Source organism: Chaetura pelagica, unplaced genomic scaffold (assembly GCF_000747805.2).
Source record: "Chaetura pelagica isolate M959 unplaced genomic scaffold, ChaPel_1.0 scaffold141, whole genome shotgun sequence".
NCBI lineage: Eukaryota > Metazoa > Chordata > Aves > Apodiformes > Apodidae > Chaetura > Chaetura pelagica.
Genome location: NW_009952059.1, coordinates 1596319 through 1606969, shown reverse-complemented (window position 1 = coordinate 1606969; position 10651 = coordinate 1596319). Strand labels below are relative to the sequence as shown.

The 10651-nt window shown below is 54.9% G+C and overlaps 1 protein-coding gene across 1 annotated transcript in view; it reads left to right on the top strand.

The window, feature by feature from the left end:
- The first annotated feature begins 3352 nt into the window (after window positions 1–3352).
- The window catches only part of ARF6 (ADP-ribosylation factor 6), a 9319-nt gene continuing 2020 nt past the window's right edge, over window positions 3353–10651 (top strand). Inside the window, exon 1 of the mRNA XM_010004101.1 lies at window positions 3353–3373. Coding sequence (XP_010002403.1) covers window positions 3353–3373 — 21 coding nt within the window. The remainder of the gene's footprint in view (window positions 3374–10651) is intronic.

The following is a 10651-nucleotide window of genomic DNA, read 5'->3' as shown; positions in this document are numbered from 1 at the left end:
CCTCCCGCCCCTCCCTCTCCCCTGCCCCTCCTCCTGCCCCTTCCTCTTCCCTGCCCCCTCTTCTTCCCTGCCCCTTCTCCTGCCCCTTCCTCTTCCCTCCCCCTTCTTCTTCCCTGCCCCTTCTTCTGCCCCTTCCTCTTCCCCTTCCTCTTCCTTGCCCCTTCTTCTGCCCTTTCCTCTTCCCTGCCCCTTTTCCTGCCCATTCTCCTGCCCCTGCCCCTTGTCCTGCCCCTTCCTGCCTCCCCAGCACTCAGTCATAGAGCCACAGAGTCGTTTGGGCTGGAAAAAGCCCTTTCAGATCACGCAGTCTCACCGTTAAGCCAGCACCACCACTCACCCGTGTCCCCCAGCACCTGCACACCTTTCAGATCCCCCCAGGGATGGGGACACCCTGGGCAGCCACTTCCAGGGCCTGAACAACCCTTTTACTTCTATCCAGGCTAAAATCTCCCCACAACACACTTGCTGAGGGGGAGGCAGCCGGAGTTGGTGAAGGGATTTCTTCAAAAGGCAGTGTTTCTGGGCCCCCTCGCTCCCCGTCCAGAAACACGTTTTCCCCTGGACACCCCCCCACGAGATGTGGTCGCTGCTGCTCTGTCCTGGCTGGGACTGCCTGCTGTGTCAGTGCCTCAGCCTCAGCAGGTCCCAGCACCTCGCTGCCCCGTTCCCCAGGCTGAAGGAAACTGGATCCCACTCTCACCCGGGCTGTGCCCCAGGATCGGCACAGGAGTTTCGACCTGGCCCATCTCCGGCCTCCTCCATTTCACCCCACCTGCAGGCCCCCAGCTCCCCTGGGCCCCACCATATCGATGCAGGACTTAGCAGAGACGCCCCTCAGCACAGAACCCTCAAGACCCACCAGTTCCAGCCCCTCCAGCACTTGGGTCCCAGGCACAAGGCACCATTCCCAGCCACTCCTCACGCTGTGCAGGCTCTGCGTGGCCACAGCGTGGCAGTGGGGAACTGAGAGACCGAGCGGCCTGCATCTTGTGTGTAAAAATGGGTGGATGGACAGAGAGGAAAGATTTCTGAGCACAGGCAGGTTTAAGCAGATCAGAAAGCCCGGGCTTCTCATTTCGAGCCAGAAGAGGCACATCGTGATGCTCTGTTTTCATTTTAAGCCCAGTCAGGTGCATCAGGGAGCTCTGTCTCCAGTGCCCTTCATTTACTGACGGGCAGGGAAGCAGGGACCCACTCCCTGCTTCGAAACACTCCAGCAAGAGAAAGGCTTCTTGAGTCACCAGTGCTCTCCTAAGGGTGTAAAGCTCAGAGCTGAGGGCACAAATGAGCTGTGACAGTAAATAGCCAATGGAGCAGGTTAATGAGACACTCCTGATTGCTGGAGCCTCAGCCTGGGCTGCCTAAGCCATCAGTGTTTTGAGGGACACTTACTGAGCCAGAAACGTGATGGGAAATGTTTCTGTCTGTCATTTCCCATTTTATTCATCACATCTATTGGGATGCCAAGGGTCTGGCTGGGTCCTGCCCTGTGGCCTTTCAGGGCTGCAAGAAACCACACGCCACCAAAACCTGAGCACACCTGAGTGAGCGAGGCCAGGGCAGCATCTCCAGGCCAAACACCTGTGGGACACGCTTCGGCCTTTCCACAGCATTGCCTGGCCCTTTTGTGCTTGCTCCCCGGCACAGACAGTGCTGGAGCTGACATCTGAGGGGGAAAGATGCCAAAAGAGGCTGGGACTACAGGCACAAGCCACCATGCCCGGCTGGTCCCAGCTCCTGCTGCCTCTGCTCTCCAGCATCAGCTCCTCCAGCCAGCTGGGAGCTCGGCCAGGGGGATGCATTAGTGCTTCAGCAACGCAGTGGGAACAAGGAGCATCAAAGACAGGAGGCTAAAGTTTAGCTCTTTGAGTGATTCAACACAGTTGCCTTGATTTAGAAGGGCCAGGTTAAGCAGGTGTCATTAATGGTCCTGCTCAGGGATGTCCAGTGGGAGTTCAAGGGATTCACTGAAGAGAGTTTCAGAGGCAACCTACTTGCTGCTGTGAATATCTGCAGAAGGAATGAAGTGGTTTGATTCTCAGAGGAGGATATAAAAGTAACAAAAGGAACAAAATGCAGGAGCTTCTTGTCTTCATCCATTCAGTGCTGCAACAGACAGCAGTCTAGAAATATTTCCACAGAGTATCTGAGATCTTCACTGTGTGTTTTGCCTCTCTTGAAGGTCTGTCCAAGAGGGGTCCCCGAGAAGTCCTGTGAGAGTAACTCTGCAGCTGGCCAGGGCTGGAAATGGTGTACTGGATGATCTTAGAGGTCCTTTCCAACCTTAATGATTCTGTAGTCCTATGGTATTGCGGGTCCCTCACCTCTGTCTGGCTTCATGGAGACCTGGGCTTGCACAATCTAATCCAGAAGTGTCCCAAACCATGCTCTGCCATTGCCAAAATGGCCTTTTTTTCCCCCTCCCCCTCTCCAGAGACCCATGATTTCTTCAGACACACTGAGCACTAGTCTGGGTGATCCTGGTGGTCAAACTAAAAGGCAAGATGGAACTACACAGGCAGTGGAAGTGGGGACAGGTACCTGGGAAGAGTACAGGGACATTGCTCGGCTGTGTAGTGACCAGGTCAGGAAGGCCAAGGCACAGCTGGAGCTGAACTTGGTGAGGGAGGTAAAGAAAAACAAGAAGGGCTTCTACGGGTATGTAAACCAGAAAAAGAAGGTAAAAAGCAACCATAACACCCTGATGAGCAACAGTGGTGAGCTGGTAACAGACAAGGAGAAGACTGAGGTTCTCAACAACATTTTTGCCTCAGTCTTCACTGGTGACCCCTCTCCTCGTGGCTCTGAAATTGATGAACCACAAGATGAGACCAGGGAGACAAAAATCTCTCCCACCATAAGCAAAGACAAGGTTTGTGACCATCTGAGGAAGCTGAACGTACACAAGTCCATGGGACCTGATGAGATGAATCCCAGAGTCCTGAAGGAATTGGCTGGTGTAGTTGCCAAGCCACTCTCCATGATATTTGAAAAGTGATGGCAGTCAGGTGCAGTCCCTGGAAGAAAGGGAACATGACACCCATTTTTATAAAGAGTAGAAAGGAGGACCCTGGGAACTACTGACCTGTCAGTCTCACCTCTGTGCCTGGGACGATCATGGAAGACATCCTTCTAGAAGACAGGCTGAGGCACATGGAGGACAGTGAGGTGATTCAGGACAGCCAACATGGCTTTACTAGGGGCAAATCCTGCCTGACCAACCTAGTGGCTTTCTACAGTGGAGTGACTGCAGCAGTGGGCAAGGGAAGACCTGTGGATGTCATCTGTCTGGACTTCTGCAAGGGCTTTGACAGGGCCCCCCACAACATCCTTCTCTCTGTGTTGGAGAGATATGGGTCTCAGACTGTCACGTGTACCTACGAAAGCCATGCAGACCACCCCCAAGGTTAGCAACCATCCCTGACTCCCAACCAACCTGTAGAAGAGTAAAACCAGCTGCCAAGAGCACAAATGCTGCCAGAGAGCAGCACCAGCCCCTCCTCAAGGCTGCTGCTGCGCACAGGGCCAGCCTGCAGCCAGCTGAGCCCTGCCCAAAGGGCTGCAACAACAAAGGACAGTGTCTTTGCTTTGCATTTCTTCAGTGCAGAGGTGAAGGCCTGGGTGTAGCTCCTGCCCCAGCAGGAGGTGCCTCAGCTGCAGGCAGGGACACAGCTCCTCCTGAAGGCACAGGCACACCTGCCCAAGGCCAGGACCAAAGGCCAGGGCTAAAGTGCTCAGACATCAAACCCATCTCAGAACAGACAAACAAGATCCTTCCCAGTGCTGCAGCAGCCCGAAGTCTTTACAGGTGTCAGGGCTGCACGGGAGAGGGAGACACCTTGTTCTGGACCCCTGTTATCTACTTAAGGAAGGAACTCTCAGTGACAGCTGGAGTTTTGGTTTAAAGGCATTAGGGTAATGACTTAGGGGCACAGGCATGAGGAGATGTAGGCTTGACATCCACAGATGGAGGAGAAAGGCAAGCTGTCTACCCAGGAGGAACAGCACAGAGCCAGGCTTCACACCCCCATCCCCTCCTCCAACCACTGACATGGGGTCTGGTTCTTCCTGCCATATAAACACACATTCTTAATCACATGAGATACAGAGCAGGAATTAATTGAAAGAGCAGGGGAGTGAAACTCCCTGTTTTGCCTGAGAAAATCTGATGGGAACAAGCTTGACGGGCAGAGGAGAGACAAGGCACAGGTGGGACACAGAGTCCTGACAGCAGTGCCAGCCCACTAGCCCAGAGCTGTGGCTCCCAGAAATAGAATGCACCTGAAATAAAAAATGAGGCCACTCCGAGGTGGGGAAAGCTCAGTTGCTGGGCTCTGAGCTGAGGGGCAGCTCTGCCCCGAGGTGCTCCTCCTGCAGCCAGTCTCTGCATCTCCTCAGCAGCTGTTCCAGGCTCCAGCTGAGCTGCCCCCCACACAGGAGCTGGCTCTGTGCAAAGTGTCACAGGTAAGCTGGAGCCTCCAGGTCCCCAGGAACCAGCTTTGGAATCCCACCAAGCTCCAAACCTCCACCCTTTGCAAGGGGCCAGGCAATGCTCTGGAACCAGAGACACTTTGAATGACCACTAGAATATACCTGAAAGGAAAAAAAGCCCATTGGGAACTGCCTGCCAAAACCCCACTGCATCAGAGAGTGGGTGCAGCATTCAGCAGATTTCTGCTGGCCCACAGCACTGACTGAAAAGCATCTCCACCCTGAGCTTCTGGGGAATCCCCATGGCACTGCCATGCTTTGCAGGGCACCAGGATGGCCTGGAACATTTGGACATCAGCAGTGACCTGGCTTGGGGTCCAAAAATTAAAAGTGGAGAAGGGGAGATTTAGGTGAGACATTAGGAAGAAATTCACTCCTGTGAGGGTGGTGAGACCTTGGCCCAGGCTGCCCAGGGAAGCTGTGGCTGCCCCATCCCTGGCAGTGTTGAAGGGCAGGTTGGATGGGGCTTGGAGCAGCCTGGGCTGGTGGGAGGTGTCCCTGCCCATGCAGGGGGTGGGACTGAATGATCTTTAAGGTCCCTTCCAACCCAACCCAGTCTGGGATTCTCTGTGATGCTAACAACCTCGGGGTGTAGGTCTCCATGGGGTCAGGCAGCTTGTCCAGCTGAGTCCTGGAGGTCACTGCTGTATCTCTTGCTTTGCTGCTGCTGGGAGACAGGGGGTGTGAAAATGCAAAAACTGAAGAGGGAAGGAAAAGCCTTACAAATTATTTTTACTCTTCTGCAGGCTTCATGATTTTCCAGGCAGGTATTGTCATGGTGGTGAATCAGGATCCTGGCATATGGAAATTTGGTCAGGCAGGACCCTCCAACTCTTGTTTCCTTTGTCTGGCCCGGGAAAAACCTGTGAAAGGAGGAGCCAGCTTTGTTTGCCAATACTAACTGCAAAGAGATTTCGACGTACTTAAGATACAAAACAAACCCAAAGAGCCAGGAGGGCAAACTGGTTCTTCTGCTGGGAGGCCACTTTGGAATAGCTCTTCCCCACTCCCGCAGGAGGCTGGAGAAGTTCCAGGGAGATCAGGAAAAGGCTTTTTCCTGAAAATAAATGTTTCTAGTGCTTCTCCAGGGTCCTCATTACACCTTTCCAGCACACACAGATGGTAAGAGAAACCTGCTGCAGTCAGGATACCATCCAGACCCACTTTCCACCTCTGCTCCTTCCCTGAGCCAGTGGGAAGTGCCCTGGGAAGTGCTCAGCAGGGAAGCACACACAGCTGGAGGTGCAGGTCCAGCTTCCTGGCCCAGCCCTGCTGTGGCTGCACAGACACAGACACAGACATCCAGAACAGCAGGAAATGGGGCTGAGGCTCCATCGCCCACAGGCAGGAGTGACCACAGCCAGAAAAACTGCTTCTCTGACCTGATTTACCCCCAGAGAGGACACTTGGCCCACTGTGTGAGATATCTCGGTGACAAGAAGCCTACCCGTGGAATGCAATTGTAATATCAAGGCCATTGTTCATTTTGAAAGCAGAAGAACTTATCTAACATAGATACTAAACCCAAACCATTATTATGTTCCCCCTTCCTTCCTTGGAAAGGCACAAAGGCCTTTGAAGGAGCAGTGCAACAGTCTTTTCCCATCTCCCTCAGCCAAAAGAAGAGAGGAAAGTAAACAGGGTGAGCTAAGCCATATTAAAATGGATTTGCTTTGATAATCCAGACTGATTGGGAAGGTAGTTACATTCAAAGAGATAAAAACAAAAGGGGTGCTGAACCATTTCCTTGAGGTTTGCTTATTCTGGTGTGATGGTTCTTATGTAAATTTGAAGCTTCATCATTTCCATTCACCACTCTCTTGTGACAGCACTTGGATCCCTGGTGGAGGACAGAGCATGACAGCCCAGCCTCACAGAGCAGCAGACCTTGGTACCTGCTTGGTACCACCCTAAGTTCCTTAGGAAGAAAGGATAAGGAGCAGGCTGCCCTGCAGCCTGGCCCAGGGGAGTTATCAAAAGGTCCTTACAGATATTTGTGATCTTTTTCCCCAGGCTTTAACCCATAACCACTTTATAACCATAATTGCTTCTTGCCCTCCATGCTGGCACCCTCACCCATCCAGTGACCCACTCTCAGCTGCTGCTTACTTCTAAAATCCTGCCCTTCTGCAGGCTGCCCAGTAACAGGGACCAGAGAAGGTTCTTAGTTCTTAAGCAGGTACGTGAAACTGAACCCCTTCCGAGAGGTCACGTCTTTCAGGTAATCTAGAACCTGTCCATGTATTGTAAATGCTTCTGTTGGGTGTTTGACCTTGAAAATCAACCAGCAGGGCAAGAACCAGCAGTATCAAGCACATACAGCACCCAACCTGTGTGTCTTTCCCCCGGGGGGTTGTTGTGTAGATGTGTATCAACTTTCTGCAAGCTGAGCACTGAGATCAAGAGCCTGTTTTGCTCAGACCATCACACTTTGATGACATATTTCCACCCCGCAGTTACTTCAGTTGCTACCTTGAAAAGAACCTGTCTTTCAAAACATCTGGTGCTGCAACAAATTCCCATTTTAGAGGCTGGCAGCACAAGCCAGGTTACCTCCTGGCTCTCCAAGGTAAGATGCAGTAACTCCGAGGCACAGACACAGCAGTGGGGATCCTCAGATAACAAAACCTTTATTTGCTTTACTAATTTATATTCTGCTTCCTGTTTACTGTCCTTCCTGTTCATTTATGGGAACTGATATGACTCTACATGAAAATGTTTCAAAAGTAGATGGTGCTCTCTCACCATTCCCTGCTGGGTTGGTAAATGTGAGTGAGCTACAAGGACTGACGTGCACCGAGTTTATTAGTGACTAATTTGAGATCTTAACTGTTGAAAGTGCTGAGTTCTCAGATGTCTTTTTGCTGTAGATCATCTTAAAGAGCAGTAATAATTAATAACACATGCCAAAGCATGCAAAAATGCTGGTGCACAGACCATATGGACAGCAAGTTCTCCTGAAGGGCAGGGAGGATCCTCACCAATAAAGCCCAACCAGGGTGAAGAATCATCTGCCTGAGTGGATCCCATTCCTCTCCTACAACATGTAGCCACTTCCCCACGTCCTCAATTAAGTTCTGGATTTCCTGTGCAAAGTGGTGAATTGCACCACTTCTCTTTTGTCAGGCTTCTAGACTTGGATGGTGGCGAGATCGATTTTGGGCACTTTTGGCAGGTGACACAGCAGCAGCTGAAGAACACAGCCCCGTGCTCCAGCTCCAGGTTTGGGGCACCCGTGGGAGAGCTCAGGGAGCTCTGGGGGTGCCCAGCCTGTCCCTGGAATCTGCTGCAGGACAGGACACACAGCTGCTAAAGGCTCAGGCAGCCGTGGGGCAGAGGCAGGTGAGCAGAAGGTGCCAACCCCAGCCCGGAGCAGCACAGCTCACCTGAGCCACCGCGGGCCCACCCAGGGCAGGGCACGCACCCCGAAAGGAGCGGGTCCGGGCTGGCAGAGGGATCAACCAGCTTGGAGCACCCTCTGGTTTGTGGAGATCAAGCACGGGCAGGCAGGAGCCCCGCGGGGAGAGGAGCAGCAGGAAGTGGCAGAGCAGCTTAGTCAGTGGGAGGCCCCGCTGAGATGGGCTCCTCAGCAGCTCCAGAGCCACAGCAGCTGCCCTCTCCCTGAGACAGACCCCTTGGCAGGCCTGCGAGTATTTCACAGGTCCCGTGGCTTCCAGTTCGCCAGGAGGGAAAGGAGAGAAGGAGCCCAGGAAACACAGAAGACCCCAGGTGTTTGCCAGGTGAAGTGGGTGAAGCCAAAGCTGGCCAGGTCCTGTCTGCAGACAGTCCCCAGGGATGAGGGGCGCTGCAGTCACCAACAAACCTAAAAAAGCCCCAATTCAAGAGGAGAGACCCAAGGAATGGCACATCTGGGTCCAAACCAGAAGGGGAAGATGACATAAAAGACACTTCACCACTCTGCAGTGACTCATGTTGGTTTGTGCCTCGCGGTACCCGCTGGCAGGTGGCAGAGCCTGGACAAACACCCCAGACATCATCCCGTGTCTCACCGGCTGCCTGGCACTGCTGAACTCAGTGCTCAAGACCCACCTTCCTCAGCTGCTGGGTGCCAGGAGAAAGCACCAAACCCTCTGCCGTTAAAAAGAGCAGCAGATAAAGCCTCCCCTGCGGTTGCACCCTGCCCTGAGCGCTGCACACAGTCAGAACAAAAGCGCTACCAAGGCAGAGTCACTTCCTGAAACCAGCAAACGCTGCTCTGGGGCCAGGGCAGAGCGACTGGTGCCTGCACGTGCACAAAGGCAGCACTTTAGAGCTTCTGACCTCTCCTCTCCCAGCTATTCTGGTAAAGACCCGTGGTCTCGTACAACTCCTGCCTAATCTAATAAACTGCTGCTGGCGTTTACCAGCACGGAAACGGTCACACGGAACAGAGCCAAGTAGAAACCCACTAACATCCACATCCTGCTGTTAATTTTAGCCCTGCTTGGCAGTGAGCTCTATTTAGATAAACTTCCCAGGCTAGTGAGGGGAGACTGAACCGGCTGTATCCAGCGGGACCACCACAGCTGGCAGCAAATCCCATTTAAAGCTACATTAGGTAGATTTAAACACCAGAGCAGGGGCTCTGGCATTGCCCAGTGCACACAGGGACACTTGTCAGCAGCCTGCACACCCCAGCACAGCCTGCACCCCCCAGCACAGCCTGCACCCCTAGCACAGCCTGCACCCCCCAGCACAGCCTGCACCCCTAGCACAGCCTGCACCCCCCAGCACAGCCTGCACCCCTAGCACAGCCTGCACCCCCCAGCACAGCCTGCACCCCTAGCACAGCCTGCACCCCCCAGCACAGCCTGCACCCCTAGCACAGCCTGCACCCCCCAGCACAGCCTGCACCCCTAGCACAGCCTGCACCCCCCAGCACAGCCTGCACCCCTAGCACAGCCTGCACCCCCCAGCACAGCCTGCACCCCTAGCACAGCCTGCACCCCCCAGCACAGCCTGCACCCCTAGCACAGCCTGCACCCCCCAGCACAGCCTGCACCCCTAGCACAGCCTGCACCCCCCAGCACAGCCTGCACCCCTAGCACAGCCTGCACCCCCCAGCACAGCCTGCACCCCTAGCACAGCCTGCACCCCCCAGCACAGCCTGCACCCCTAGCACAGCCTGCACCCCCCAGCACAGCCTGCACCCCTAGCACAGCCTGCACCCCCCAGCACAGCCTGCACCCCTAGCACAGCCTGCACCCCCCAGCACAGCCTGCACCCCTAGCACAGCCTGCACCCCCCAGCACAGCCTGCACCCCTAGCACAGCCTGCACCCCCCAGCACAGCCTGCACCCCTAGCACAGCCTGCACCCCCCAGCACAGCCTGCACCCCTAGCACAGCCTGCACCCCCCAGCACAGCCTGCACCCCTAGCACAGCCTGCACCCCCCAGCACAGCCTGCACCCCTAGCACAGCCTGCACCCCCCAGCACAGCCTGCACCCCTAGCACAGCCTGCACCCCCCAGCACAGCCTGCACCCCTAGCACAGCCTGCACCCCCCAGCACAGCCTGCACCCCTAGCACAGCCTGCACCCCCCAGCACAGCCTGCACCCCTAGCACAGCCTGCACCCCCCAGCACAGCCTGCACCCCTAGCACAGCCTGCACCCCCCAGCACAGCCTGCACCCCTAGCACAGCCTGCACCCCCCAGCACAGCCTGCACCCCTAGCACAGCCTGCACCCCCCAGCACAGCCTGCACCCCTAGCACAGCCTGCACCACCCAGCACAGCCTGCATCCCCCAGGACAGCCTGCACCCCCAGGACAGCCTGCACATGCTCCTGGGAAGAGGGCACGGATGGTATGTTTTCCTTGGCATCCTCCCTCTCTGCACGGCTTCCTCAGCAGCTCCTGTTGTCATCCGCTCAATTGTGTCGTCGAGGAAATCTCCTGTTCTTTCAGACTGTAAAGACACCAAGCAGTTTCCCTTTTGCCGTTCCCAAGGGGGAACAGACCCTGCATGTACCCCATAACTGTACAAATACGCCTGTCGTAGAAATTAACTCAGTGTTTGGTATTTTGAAAGGGACTGAAGGACAGGGGCTCCAGGAAAGCTGGGGAGGGGCTTGGGACAAGGGCAGGGAGGGAGAGGGCAAGGGGGAATGGATTAAAACTGGAGGAGGGGAGATTTAGGTGAGACATGAGGAGGAAATTGT